This window comes from Apteryx rowi, unplaced genomic scaffold (genome assembly GCF_003343035.1).
Source record: "Apteryx rowi isolate R43461 unplaced genomic scaffold, aptRow1 scaffold_12, whole genome shotgun sequence".
NCBI classification, from domain to species: Eukaryota; Metazoa; Chordata; class Aves; order Apterygiformes; family Apterygidae; genus Apteryx; species Apteryx rowi.
In genome coordinates, this window is record NW_020447419.1 from 1,249,473 (window position 1) to 1,264,764 (window position 15,292).

At 41.7% G+C, this 15,292-nt stretch overlaps 1 protein-coding gene across 16 annotated transcripts in view; it reads right to left on the reverse strand.

The window, feature by feature from the left end:
- Positions 1–15,292, reverse strand: part of UBE2F (ubiquitin conjugating enzyme E2 F (putative)) — an 85,513-nt gene that overhangs the window by 19,280 nt on the left and 50,941 nt on the right. For 3 of the 16 annotated variants that reach the window (XR_003256950.1, XR_003256949.1, XR_003256948.1), the window contains exons 8-10: positions 13,320–13,352; positions 10,947–11,009; positions 5,007–5,265 (exon numbers count right to left, since the gene is read on the reverse strand). The exons of 2 other annotated variants lie outside the window; for them this stretch is intronic. Coding sequence is in view for 8 of the 14 variants with exons in the window: in XM_026087228.1 (XP_025943013.1) it covers positions 5,983–6,063; positions 10,947–11,009; positions 13,320–13,352 (177 nt within the window). In the remaining 6 variants the exon portion in view is untranslated. Of the gene's footprint in view, positions 1–2,491; positions 2,631–5,006; positions 5,266–5,302; positions 6,064–10,946; positions 11,010–13,319; positions 13,353–15,292 lie in introns of those variants that run through there. 11 more of the 16 variants (XR_003256952.1, XM_026087171.1, XR_003256951.1 and 8 more) reach the window with 10 other exon arrangements.

The window sequence follows — 15,292 nt, forward strand, 5'->3', positions numbered from 1 at the left end:
AACAACAGAAGAGCCAAAGAGAAACCCCGCCCTGTCAAGCCTATCAAAAGACATGTAAAAGACAATTTAGTGAGAAGACTCTCCAATAAAATCTGGTAGAAGAGACTGCAGAACCTCCTGCATCAAACAGAAAGAAGGACCASGAGGTCTAGTTAGATCTACTATTCCCCCACGGCAATTCTTGCTGTCTCTGCTGTGGAGGAAGAGTACCACCAGCTCTGGAAAAGGCAGGAGCATCTCCTCTGCTTCTGGTAACACGAAACCTGGGGGAAGCATTGCAAAGAGGAACCAGCCACACTCCAACACAGTACCTACAGAAATGGCTAAAACAAGGGTTTTCCCCCTCTACTTTGCTGCTAACACGACAATATAAGCCACTTTTGCATGCTCCATTTCTTCCCCCACCACGGCCACGTGTAGTTAGACAGACAGAGTGCAGAGGGATATGATAGGGACACTGGAGAAGTTTATCAAAGGATTAAAGTACTTGTTTCTCCTGTGGTGTATGGCTGTGATGGCAAACGGTTGGCAAGGGCGACAAGCCTGGCACAGAGAACTGGGCTAAAAATAAGGCACTAAAGAATGAAATGAGCTATGTCACTTTTTAAATATACCTTTGGGGGAAGGCGCTAGGGGGAAAAAAAAAAGTTTGCCAGGAGAAACCTCTTAGAGTGCACTGTCCAAACCCAAACCAATCCCCCGAGAAACAAACACTCACACAGAAACAGGATATGAACTTGTGTAATACACTGCTGGTATTTAACTTTTAACATACGCATATGCTCTTGATTATGCTGCAAAACAAAAACATTTCAGCTGTTTCCAGTTTCTTCAAGGAATTTACCCATCAAAGGAACACAGCTATTTCACATAATTCTTAATTATCTCAAAAATAAATATCTTGTTTAGAGCTATTTCTAGCATTTTTTTTTAACCACGTATTTATAATTTCTGTTCTGAAATGTACAGTGAAAAGATGCAGCATCTGTGGACTATTAATTTTCTTTTTTTTTTTAATAAATGATAAATGTTTTTCTCTTGAAAGGTCTTTTACCAAATCTTGGAGCGTTGCAGTGAGTACTGCGCTAACAAACTGTTTTGCACCCAAAGTTGTCAGCAGTCGCTATAGTCCAGTGGATATTTCTCCTTCTCAGACAGATTTCTCTCAAGAGATTTAACTGATAACTAAGTAATAGCGAGTAGAAACCCCAGTGAAGAACGACCACACGAAAGCTTTCGTTGCCAGCCACACAAACCCCATTAACTCAGCGTTGGAAGAAACGTTCTCGCAGGTCATTCAGTCTCCATTTACGAGGCAGCAAACCAACCCAGATGCCCGGGTTAATGCACTAAAGGCAAGTTAACGCACTAACCTGTGCGTTCCCTACCGTGGTCACGGTACCTCCGCTCTTGGGTTCTGACATGAACAACAAAGCAGGAAAGCAGGAAGCCTTTCAGGTAGGATATCGGGAACACTAGGCAATGCAAAGCCATTTCAAGCTTCAGTTCCTCCTCATATCAACACATAAGCCCTAAATGAGGGTTGTAAATGCAGTCAGGTGTTTAAAACAACATGTTTAAAAACTTATTTCACTGCTATTAGAGGTCATGCCACACTAAGGTGTAATCTAAAACCTGATCACTCCTTCATCCTTCAGCAGTTGCCCTCCACCTGATGACACCAGCTGAAAGCACTGAGTGAGACCAAGGACTGAACTTCACACATTGCCAAGAACAACCTTCTCGAGAAGGGTGGTTAGTCTTGCCTTGTAAGCACAGGATGAACTATTCGAGGTGGGGGGGAAAAGGGAGTAAAAGAGATTATTGACCCTTTTCTGGCCAATCCCTCTTAGCTTGGGATGGCCAAAACAGTGGATGGAGCTTTCTGCACCACCGATAGAGCAGGGACAGACAGTGGTCTCCGATGCTTCCTGCAGCAGATGGAGAAAGTCTGTCAGCAGAGGAATGGGAACCTCTTCAAAATGGGAAGATAAGCTGAACAGCAATTTCAGAAACGATAAACCAGTTTGTGCTTAGCAGGCCTACTCGTAAGCTTTAAGGCTGAGAGATCAGACACTAAAACTGAACAGTAACGGTCAGCAAGGAAAACTGCTGACACCCTGCACCTCTCGGAAACAAGTGTTAGCCAACTCAAACACGTACTTCCAGCATAACTTACCAAACTGCTTAGAGCAAAACCACTGTCCCTTTGCAGAACTACTCTTCAGAGCAGAACTGCATTTTAATCCCCGGAACTAAGCAACTATGTCCTTGGGCTTTACAGAAAGCCAAAGATAANAAAAAAAAAAAAAAAAAAAAAACCCAGAACCTAAATAGTTTGGAGGCAGGGAAAAAAATGAAAGGTATTTATTAGAAACCTCATGCAGATGCTTCATTTGTTTCCAACACAAATGTTAGCTAGTGACTCAGATGAATGGCTATAGTTCACGTTACTCTTTTCTTTTTTTCAACAAGGTAGAGCAACATTTACCTGAAGACGATAATCTGTAAAGGAACCTGTGCTGGCCATCAGTCACTTCCAGATACCCTTTATGCTATTGTGAAGTTCTGGGTTGTTCTGCAGAAGCGGTAAGGGAAGACAGCTGATCTCTGCTGAGCAGGAAGAATCACTGCAGGAATTAAGCAAGCTAAGCTGTATTCTTCTCCAATTATCATAACCTTTATAGAGTTACGATAGTCAACGTAGAAGAAAGCAATTTCCATTCTAGTTCAACTTTCAAAGCAAAGATCTCCATGTCCTGAGGTCTCCATAGAGACAAATTTCCTTGCTGGGTCTCAAAGCCATCAGCAGGTTGGGTTTCCATACAAAATCTCCTCCAAAGAGGAAACAAAAACCCATCTGTTAAATTTTTTTTTGGGGGGGGTACTACAAAGTTACTTTCCATATGAAAATTCTAATCTCCAAATAATAAACATAATTTTAACAGTATAAACTATCATACTGAGCACAAAGAACGTGTGAAGACAGTCTTGCTCACAAAATGCTTCTGATACTAAAACAGTAAGAAAAAAGAGCAGGTATGAGAGAGAAAGAGAGAGGTTATTGTATGAACAATTAAGTGATTTCATGTAAAGCAGAAGATCTGAGGAAAAAATACAGATAATGAAATTTTTTTTCAAACATCCAAGTTTTAATGCTAGTTTTTGTGGTTCTGGTTGTTTGCTTAAAGGTTCCAAAACACCTGCCGCACGTCATCATTGAGCTTTTCATTCAGATGCATCAAATAGAGTTTCAAACAGACCAAACTTCTGTTATATTAAGCTATATTAACACAAGAAAACTAACTTCAAAGTGGTCRATGAAATCAAGAAAAATACAAATCTGAAAATACTATTTCGTTTCAAATGCATTTCTTCAATTACATCCGAAAATGGATTTTCAAGGTAGACTTAAATCTAAATGTTATTGAGCCCTTATTATGTATAAGCACAGGGATAAAAAGCCAGACAGATGAGAGTACAGCTGGCCGTGGCATTATTTAAGAAGAGATCAAATTTAAAATGATGCACAGGCAGCAAGCTCTGAGACTTTTTAACTGTCTGAAGGCACCATCAATCCAAGGACAAAATTAGTCCGAACTTCAGCAGAGACGGAAGATCCTAAGTCCTCCAGCTTCCTGTATTTAGCATTTTGTCTGCTAGGCAGACAGTAATATCTATCAGCATAAGCACAAAAGCAAAAACACAGGACTCCTGGTCTGTGTGTCATATTGGTTTACAATGTTTGATAAAAAATGAGGTGAGACAGAAGAACCTGTTGCCATTTTGCGAATGTACTTCACAAACGGGTCTTGGAAGTTTCTGATGCAAAAAAAACCAGCAAGGACATGATCCCTTTGGGTGACAGAGACTTTTTATAATTTCAAGTTGCTGCTGATTCTTGGCAGCTCCAGAACTAAGGAGCTTATGCTGGACAATGACAGCTTTTGAGGCAGAAGAACAATTTGGGGGAAAAGTCAACTTTCTATATTCTCAAGGGGATGCCTTAAGATATCCCACAGATGTTTCTATCTGTTTTTTCACCTATGACTGCTATTTACAGGCAGGCCGCTTGCTGGCAACTTTCTCTTTTAGCGGCTCACTTATTTTCAGAAGATATCAGTGATGCCCTCTCCTGAATCTGGCCCGTGTAGTGGCATGTTGTTAGGTGCTGCTGGCTCTAGTCCAGTTGCCCAAGGAAGGGTTTGAGAAGTTAAGATTATTCTATATAATCCTAAAGGGTTTGCTATTTAAGGACTCAAAATACTGCATATAATTATGAAAGGATACAAAAACTCTTTAGGGAAACCTGAGGTCTACAAATGTTTCTAATTATCAATGGAATTTCTAATGGAATTAGATTAGGCTCTCACTTGTAAAGACAAGAAAACAGTCCTCAAGTAATTCATGGAAAACGTTCATCCCAGAAGACTCATTAGAACAACCTCTGAAGACTGTGAGCAATTGAGAGGATAGACTTTTTTTAGTTTAGTTTTCTAAGGAACTGAGGCTATGTAGGGCAATTAAAATCCTAAGAGGAAACCTAACAGGCAGCTTCAGACTCCATAAAGACATGAACATTATAAATCCATCTCCACAGAAATACTGAAGAAAGACTCACACATTTTATTTACTACCAAGGGAAGTTTTGAATAAAAAAAAAAAAGTGGTAATGTATTTTCATGTGTTAAAAAAAAGAAAAAAAGATTCAATAGCTGTCACAGCAGCATGCAAGTAATGCGAGGAAAAATCTGCCCTAGCACCTCTCCTGCTTGATAGCTTCCTGCCTCATACATCCCTTAATCGATCTCTGACTCTGTGTGATTTATCTGAGGGTGCAGTTCAGGAAAACACACCATGAGCTGTGGTGAAATGAGACTGGCAATACTGTCCTTGGAGTCTGCTGGAGGAGCTGSAGTGGGGAAGGGGCAAGAGAGGGGGATGCAATCAATGAAACGAGGAGACTTTGCAAATCTCTGGAGTGACTCTCCCTTCCGATAGCTCACCTGCAGCTGATGAAAAGCGGGTCTCTTCTGGAACGCAAGCTGGTTTTCGAGATCCCTTCTCCCTTTCTCAACACAAGACACGAGAACATCTTCATGAATGAGAACATATTCATGGTTTGCAACCAAACATCTTGGTGGCACGGGCTAGTGGTCCAATCGCACTGGCAAAGAGACTTTTGCTAATGTGCTAGTACAGTTATGAACAGGAACCAGAATGGCATGATTGGGGCCGGACTGAAACAGCGCTGCGACTGTAGGGCTGATATATTAAAGAAAAAAGACAGCTGTAAGAATATCATGAATTGTCCAGAGTCAAGTTTAACTGCGTTGTTATATACATATTCAACCCTTCTCCCAAATTTTCCCCTYAGTATTCCTACAAATGTACAACAACCCTCCTTAGCGTAAAAACACAATATTGTCTACTAACAAAATCGTAACAGTACATAAAGCTACGTGAGAACAGATGGAATGAGAAATATAGTCAGTGACAACCAACTGCTGAAATGCTACAGCTCTAGTTAAAAACTGTGCTAAACCTGAACCAGAACCAAACTCCTACGCACAAACCAGTGCAAAAGAATTCATCATTACAGTATCAAAATAACAGCTACAAGCCTTGCTACTGGTCTAGCTGTGGGAAAGGCAGGAAAACAATTAAAACTCCCTTCACTGACAGTAGCAGAAGATGATTAGAAAAATRAAAAGAAAATCCCAGACCCCTTTTGCACAGAGGTCTTGTTCTTCATGTTCTTGAAAACCTGGCAGACAACTGGGAAATAAAGCAAAGCAGGTAGTGATCAGCATCACAGGCCTCTGGAGTGCATGTTGGAAGCAGCACGCTGATCCCTCCACATCCAGGATCAGCTGGATGTTTCCAGCCACGATCGCACCGAGTCTGACGACAGCCTTCCTCCAAGAGCGACTGTCACCGCTCTGGCTGGGGAAGCAAAGACAGAGCCCCAGAAACGTGCCGTTAATGATCATCTCTGGACGTGCTTGCCAGCTCTCTGGAGGCAGCGGACAGGGACATGATGCTCCTGTTGTTCAGCAATTCCTGTATTTTATAATCAGAAACATATGACACTGCTTTCCAAGGAAGCTTTAAATAAAATCAGGGCTCATTTCAATCAAGCAGAAAAATTCTTATTTAAGATAGAACTTTGGCAAATGCAAACTTATTCYGGCCAGATTTCTTAGCTTTGGCATTTCAGGGCTGTTTGTAAAAGAAGTCGCACGAAAGAAGACATGTTATATTTTCACAACGGAGAAAGAAAAAAAATGTCACAGAGAGCTATCTATTTTACCCCTTAAGAATGACACAGCAGGAAACATTTCCATGCACTGAATACTGATGGATGAGTTTCAATGGGAAGATGCAAAGCTTGAAAAAGAAAATAACGCAGGGTGATTATGTTGCTCAGCTTCTTCTATAAAACTACTCAAAACTGACACGTGGATGAACAAGTAAATGAGTGTTTGCTAATCTGCAAGATAACAAAAATTGCCTTAGCCTTTTAAATTACACCAGATACAACAGGAGAATATAGTTAAAATAGGACACAGCATTAGCATTCATGCTATGGCAGGGATAGATTTGGAAGAAAGCAAAGGAGTATTTTAGAAAACCTTTTCCTATTTAAGCCACATGAACAGTGCAATGAATCATCTTCTTGTGTAGTGCACATACAGCTTTAAAATGTCTTAGTAGGAAATATAAGGGCTAGGGTAGTTTTTAAGGAAACCAGCCAACTGGAATGTACTGATGTAACATCTCCAAACAGTTATGATCTACGTATGTGTGGAAAGTATTTTTTAGATTTCAACTGACAAATAGTAGGTACAATATCCAAAGCACCTCTGGCTAAGAAATACAAAAGTCTGAACTACTAAGCTGATTTGGTTTTGTATTATCAAGGCCTATTACTGTTCTTGCAATATTTAGTCTCTCTGGCTACCACAGAAAGCAAATCAATGGAGTTATTTGTTCGCTGTACACAACAAAAAGTCACATTTAAAAATTAAGTGCTAAAAAATGCAGGAAGTCATCAAAATTTATATATTTACTGCCGCTGTTTAGAAATCCATGGAATAGATCCTACTGCCCATCAACAGCTCTGGCTATGCCCATAATTACTGACAGACAGACCTCTCTGGTAAATCGAAGGCAATCCTGGCTAGTTAGCTAGTAAGCTGGTCTTCAAAATCAACAAGAAAACTCATACTACCAAATTTATGGGATTATATCAGAAGCAATTGCAAGTTAAACAAAGGCAGAGGAAATAAAAGAGTGAATGGGAACTGCAGGTTTTCCTAAATGCTTTATTAAACGCTGAAAGCCTCAGTCAACAAGCTTGCAAGAAGATGCGAGTTTAAAAAACTGGCTGAGTGTGGAAGTGGACAGCCAGGTCTACAGAAATACAGTGAGGAAAGAGGATGCCGGCAACACACCGGAGGACAAAGCCGGCATCCAGAGGGACCCCGGCCACCTGGGGAAATGGCCGACAACGGCCTCACGAGGTTCAGCAAGAGCAAAGGCAAAGTCCTGCCCCGGGACAGACCCAAACCCTGCGAGGGGACAGCCCAGGACAGCCTGGATGGGGAGCAGATGCAACGGGGCTTCCTGGTAGGGAGGAGAAGGCTTTGGGGGGACCTAAGAGCAGCCCCCCAGCATCAGTGAAGAGGTTACCAAGAGGACRGAGCCAGACTCGTTAAGGACAGACATGAGATTGTAGTCACAACCTGAAAGCGGGAAGGCTCTGACTGGATAGGCAGACAAGGTTTACCAYGAAGGTCATTAAGCACTGGAACATCCAGTATCACCTGATGACAATCTAGAAGATAAACTCATGACTGGCAAAACTGAAGCCTGACAAAACTCATTGCAATGACAACGAAACCACCTGAGCAGCAGCACTTAATGCAGACAAATAAAAGTGTCCTATCTCTGAAAAATTAATCTAGGTTATACAAGACAGCAGACAGTATCCTGTATCCTGAAGTCTCTGGACACCCAAGCATTTGTGAAAATGGACATCGATGACTTTGCCCAAGTCAGTTGTACAACCTTGCAAAAAGTTTGAGATCTTGCAAAATGTGTAGGGAAGAACTGTAGAATTACTAAAGGTCTATAAACAAACTATGTATTGTAAAAATGAATCTGTTTAAAGTGACTTGATGAACATAGGCTGAAGGTACCTACAAAGGAAGAAGAGGTTCAATAACTGACAGATCCTTCTTCTAGCTGAAGGAGGCCCCCAAAGGTTTGAAGCYGAAGCTGCACTAATTCAGATCTCAAATAAGACACAATTTTTACAGCAATGTTAACTGAACAACTTGAGCTCTTGAATTTTGCATTATTTTTAAACCTTAAAACAAGACTGCTTTCCCAAAAGCTACAACTACATGCTCAGATATAAACCACAGTTCGAAGTGTAAATATTTTAAGAGGCTCCTTATGCAGGAAGAGATCATAATTGTCCCTCGCAGCCTGATGTGTGATGCAAACATGCACTGCAGAACTGTTCTCCTAGAATCAGCAGTAAGGATGTAATAGCTACGATGCGACTGTCACTGTGACTTCTTCCACAATCTGCAAGATGGCAATCATTTTTGGTATCTTAATCCAGCCTAAGGAACTGTCCAAACTCGGTTTTGCAATTTGAACAGCCAGAGGCAGGTTTCAGATTAGCTGTTAACCTCTCCGGCAGCCACATTTAGCCTGGAACGTCAGCAAAAGGATCTCCGGCTTTGCAATGGCAGCAACGAAATTTCTCTCCAGGAGAGCCACAAGAGCACACTCAATGTACCTTTTTCTTGGCAGCTACAAGCCACATACTCCCACGCTGTCAATGACCAAAGGCCTTTCCTTAAACTATACGTTATATGCAGACATTTGCATACAGAACCATTTGTATGTAGATAATACGCAAGTATATCTACTTGCATATCTACTTGTATATAGGTTGTGTGGGGGATGTGTGTGTATGTGTGCGTGCATGTATATTATACATACACTATTTCTATATTTGCATTCCACACATAAAAATATCTCAGGAGAAATTCATAAAAACTCTCATCTTAATGTGCATTACATCTTAATCATAATGTGCATTACAAGTATTTTCTTAAGAGATAGGACAGGAGCACAGCAGATCTGCTTCATAATGAAATGCTTATATGCTATATACAACATCTGTACCCTAGAGAGACAAAAACTAACACAAACTACATTCATATCCTTTGAGGCTAATTGTAAAAGCAGCCATTTTTCTCCCTTGCATAATTTACTCTCCCTAGACCGCCGGCATTATCTGCTTTGTTTCGATATAATGCTTACCAGGAGAAATCCACCACTACCTGGTAAAAACTCAGCAATGCATGACACTTTCAATGAAATACCACCAAACTCACTGAACTCTAAATACAGATAACCTCCAAAAACCAAAGTTAACATGGTAGAAAATAAGCTTCAGAGATGCTCAGGCTATTTAGAGTTTAATAAATTTTAAAATGTTCGTTTCTGCACAGAATATTTCTAACTTAGAAGACGGACAAAAAATATTCCTAATTTCCTTTTAAAACTTCTTTCCACAACTGTTGCTATATGAAAAAGCTTCCGTGCTACTAGTGTAGCAGTGTGTATCTTGAATGTTCACCTCTCTTTTTTTTGAGGAGGGTGTGTTTTTAAAAGCAGTTAACATTCTTCTTTTGTTAGGATTCCAAAGATTTTGGAACGAAGCTGGAAGATGCAGGACAGGGATTTCTTAGTGTTTCATTCTTTGGGAACAAGACATTACTGTCAGGCTAGTATGACGCATAACAAAATTTATTAGCAGCACTGGTAAGCCTCACCAATCATAGTCTCAGAGCATCTGACACCATACTTGGCTAGTACTATTCTTTGCCAAAATGATATAATAAAACCATAAAGAAAACCTCTTATAGGGTAGGTCCCAGCTAAATTTTTCCCTCCTTAGGCTAACAGTCTCATCCCAGCTCTGCAGACACTGAGAAGTATCACGCTAGCTACAAGATCTTATCGAAACAAAAAATACCTGGAAAGATAACCTTGYAATCCTTATGCTTCCTCTTGAAAAAATTAGGTAAATTAGGGGCACTGGCTGACTTTGCATTTTCAACGAACTCCTCAAACCAACATTCACCTGGAAACTTTCTTTAGTCTTTAAGGCTAGCTTCAACAAAACCATGACAACTGTAATGTTCATATGCTTTTGGTAGGCATCCATATAATAGGATGTGATGCAACTTTAGAGATCCATGTAAAGTTACTACTTCTGTTCATCTCTACGTCCACATTCAATCTCAGCCGAGAGGCACACTTCCAGATTTCTTTATTACTTAGGCCACTACTGATTTCCATATTGCTCTGTCCCATCCATAATACACACGGAACAAACAGGATCAATAAACAATATTGTAGAGAATGGAAAGCTTTCACTGCTGGCTTTCAAATGTGCCCAAATTTCTTCCAGCTTAATAAAAGCATGCACCATATAAGACTTGTGAAGAAAAAAGTAGCACTTTGAAAGAGATAGAGAAGGATGAGATCTTTTTGCAGGCCTTTAAGGTAAAGGCTATTTCATGCAGCTGTGCCAAAACAATCCCCTATCATTTGCTTCAAACAACATATACAGCTTCAGGGAAAATCTCGGAGAGAAGCAGCAAAAGACTAGCTATTCTGCAAATACGGTTATATTATGATCAACAATTCTAGCGTATGGCGCATAACACTACTGTGCTAGGTTTATCTTCCCAGATAAAGCATATTTTGTTTGAATAACTGGTTGCTGATATACTAAGTCACTCTCCTGCCTAAAGTACCAGCTCAAACACCATAAAAGGATCGACTTAGAACCACAGAGCACAGTATGTATATTTGTTTGGGAACAGGACGCTTTAAATAAACCACTGACTCACCTTGTCACGCAAATGGTGCTCTGCAGCCTCAATATTCAAAGGATCGTCAAAATTCAAAAGATCCTGGAAGAGAACCAGAGAAAATTATAGGGTTTTTTTCCTCCTCCTGCTCACTGCACTATACAGAAAACCCAAAGCATTTATGAATAATACAAGTAAACAAAGCAAAGCAAACCAGTACGTGTAGCTCCATTTTCTCACTACCTTCATAGATATTCCTGCCAAAGGTAAATGCACATGAGCATGGTGGTTGTAAACTGACTCACAAGTCAACTAAAGGACAACCCCATCTGTTGACATGCCCCACACTCAGCCCTATGACACTCCCCCGTGGCAGCAATGCATTTATACTTGAAAACTGAGATATTTTCAAATCAAATTTGGAGGGAACATTCACATTTTCTGGAGGCAAAAATCCTGCCAATTTTCTTTGATGTGCACCGTTAAAAAAAGTGCAGACCTACAAACTGCCTGGTGATAAGGGAGGAAGAATTTCCTTAATGCCACCTCCACACAGAAAAGTCACTTTTATTTCCTCTGTTGGGAAACTACATAATCTGGAGCCTGATAGGCAAGAAAGTTTTAGCGAAATGGGAAGAACAGGGCCTAGAGTGAAGGAAAGGGAGTGCAAAGACCCCAAGACATAAGGGCAGGTTGGGGGCAGAGAGCAGAAAGAGTCAAAATAACTCTCAGGGCTATCGTTCAACCTCAGTAAAGGTCAACTTTGGAAGAAGAAAGGGTCTAGGGTTAAAAACAAGGGGGAGCAACATGCTGATGAAAGGTGGGTCATCATTAAAAAGATGAATCATGAGGAAAACCTATTCTGCCTGCAGCACGGGTCACTTTTCCTCTGTTTAATGCTAAGTCTGCAGCAGCAGCGAAGTGCCACCGTTTCACTAAGGCCAGGGATCGAATCCACCCCATTCTCACTCACTTTCTTAAAGACCCCCCTGCCCCAAAAAAATCTGCACGATCAGCATATCCACGTTTCTCTCCAGAAACAGTCCAACGCCAGCTTTTCAAAGCCTCGGGGTATTTTGAAGCAGCTGGGTGTGGGGGGAACCCCGGAGGCAAGGCAGGAAGCACGGTTCCTGGAGGACCCAACAAATCCCTGCGGTCTCCGAGGCGCGACCGTCACTCTCGGCAGCTGCTCGCCCACGAGATGATATGCACGCGGTTTGCCACCGAAGGGACCTCTTTGCATCGCCAGTGGAGCCCACTTGCCGGCAGTTATTTAACATGCAGCAGCAGACTTAGCTGCGAAGTGCAGTTACTCTTTGTTGAGAAGGCAAATGCTCTCCAGCCTCTCTAAATCAATCTACTAAAGAAGCCGTCAAAACAAATCCGGCCTTTTGATGCCAGGAAAGCTAGGAGGTTGCAGCCAGTCACAGGCTCGGCCTCCGCTCGAGGTTTTAGGAAAGCGCCAGGAGTCCCGGTGATAGCAGCCGGCAGGACGGTCGCTCCTCGGCCCCCGTTTCTGCAGGAGGTGGTGGAAGCAGGCCGGGGCTAACGCAGCCCCCGGCGGCGCTCCTCGGMCAAAATTATTCAAAGCCTCCCCCCTACGCACTGCAGCGGCTCAGGTGGTTCCCACCGGAGTCAAGGACAGGTCAAATCCTGGCAACGAAGCCACTCAAAGCCTTTCTTTGCTTTCTCCTGAGCTTTCGCAGCAACAGCATTGGAAGGGGACCAAAATCCCGGACTCCCTAAAAAAGGCAGCTTTTTAGTAAAGACAAGACTTGGCCTCTCTCCACTTCTGGGGCGAAAGCCACTGCTGCACGCAGCTTCCTGCCATCTCCTGCGTTTTCGAGCTGCTCCTGTAAGTGYGAGACATGGGCTTCTTGCTCCTGTGGATCTACAGAAGGGGGGAAATGGGATTCCTGAAGGAAATCCTGCCATTTCGGTGGCAGCTCAGGGTTTCCGCAAACTCCGCGGGCGAATATGGAAGCCCTTGAACACGGATGTAAGCGCTCAGAAATAATAAAACTAYTGCAGGGCAGTCATTAATTCCTGAGCCTCCCTTTTAAAAGCCACAATCCCAACAACTCCTTTAAGAGTAACACAAATTTTCAGTTCCTGGAAACCAGCGGAAGGAAATTCATGTGTGTGGAAGATCCCCAGTAGCTTATTATGAAAATATCCCATAATAGGTGCGTAACCAAAAGTAAAAACCGTTTATGAAAGGCATTACAGACCTTGTACAAATCTTGCGGTTATTCAAACAAAACCACAAACTGATTTTACCCAGGGACTCATACGGTACCCGCAGAAGCCAAGGGAAAGAAAGGCAACAGAGTGGGTTCACGCTAGGTGAGGCTGACACCAAACCACACAGGGAAAAGGAAAGTGGATAGGCAAAAACATTCTCTTACTTACAGTAAATAAAGAGTTTAATCCCCAGACAACATCCTGCAAAGGAAAGGCACAGTCAGCTAGGCATGCATTTCAGGTATTTCGAGCAACTTGACATCCTTATATTTCTATTAAACCAAGAAATTACTGGAAAATCATATCTAGTTTGAGGGTTATGTTTTACTAGGTTAAACTGAGATATCGAAAAGCTTCCCCATTTCATGGATGCCTGATATTTAGAAATCACCAAAACCCAAATTCTGAATATTCAAATACAAGCTCAGATTTCTTTTGTGCATGTAGGAGCCTTATTCCCATTGCTTCTTTGCCCAAGTAAAGGGATAATACCTTAGTATTTGCTGCCAATTTAAAACCGTGGCCCTTAGTTCAAAGGGTCGGTACAAAACTCAATTTAGCAATCAGTTCTTAAAAAATTAAAACTGTCTCGGGCAAATATTTGAAACTGTGTCAAACAGCAGAGAAAACAGATCTAGGTGTAATACGAGTAGAGCGATACCATCCATATAAGAGTATATGTCTCAAATTATTCAGTTGCCTTTAAGCTTTACATAGTTGAACAGAGAGGGCTTGCAATTCCTGCCAACGGGAAGCTTCAAGAGAAAACTGTCTCCAAATATTCCCTCAAACGCAACTTGTTTTGGGGTGGGCACCTCCAAGAGTTCACCTAGCACTGACCTAAGAGTCTACATCCCAAGTTACAGGCTTCGGAGACTAAGAAAACGCACAAGGTCCAGATGTTACAGAAAGACACTTAAAAGGATCACCAACCATCGTCTCCTAAGGGAGGTTTTTCTAACTAGAGGAAAGATCATTTTTTTAGTAGCAACATAACTACACTGCTGTAAAATCCCAGTGAAGCGTGGGCACTAGAGTGCTCCCGTCGGAGGTAATTTTGCAAGATTAGCATTGCACCACCACTGCCCTTACGACCCACTAGCACTTGACTGCCTCCAACAAAAACCACTTAATTAACTTTTTAAGGGTTGTCTTTCATCTGCATGTACAGTAGGCTGTAGCTGGCAAACATGCTGCAGAATTACAGTCCAGAACATGAGAAAATCCCAAATAGGTGCAAGGAGCTCCCACCAGTGAACCAAGGTCTGTCCATTCCCCAAACCTTCCCGAATGCCAATGCGGCATTTGCAAGGCTGCAAACCGCTTGTAACTTTTCAGCTACTAACCAGTGTAGCTAAAAACAAACAAAAAGAGCAACTCAATCGCACTCAAATCCTAAACAGTTCACCTTACCCTATGCTTCAGATGTCCTTTACACTTAACAGTGCTAAAGSCTCACATTCCCCCGAACCTCTCCAACGGGACACTTGCAGATGGTGCCTCCAAACCACACAGATTCTGCTCCAGCCCAAGCAGSTGTGAGTGGTACCTCACACAAGCAAACGTAGTATCTCAAAATACAAACGTAAATCATACCAAATCATTTCCCCACATCATTCCACCAAAATTTGCATTTGTTGGACCACGGTTTTAAGACTTTGGGACCCTTGGCTCACTATTTAATTCAAGCTGGCTTTGCACAGGGCTCTATCAAAAAAGAAAAAAAAATCCCCAAGGCTGTAAGTTTTCAAAGCACCGTATATTTTCATAGATATTCTGGAGACCAAAAAGCGTAAGAGGATTATTAGTGTTACATGAATAATTTGTGTGTGAAATTCTTAATGTTATTTCTGATCTGTTTCCACCTATTCAAGTTTTATGATTTGCTGGATTTGTTTTACACTCTTGCACAGTTCTATAAAAAACAACGCTAAATTAATACTACAGGACAATGTTTTTCGTAATGAGTTTGAGTCTAGCCTGGATTTAAATTTAGGAGATTGAGAAAAGGAGGTGGGATGGAACAGATGAGCCACAGTGAATCGAGCAGTTCAAAATATTTGAAGAACATTAGGCTGTTGTACTGCAAAAATAATCATTTTGTGTCACTGATTTCAGCAGAGCTGTTTGTTGCATGCAGA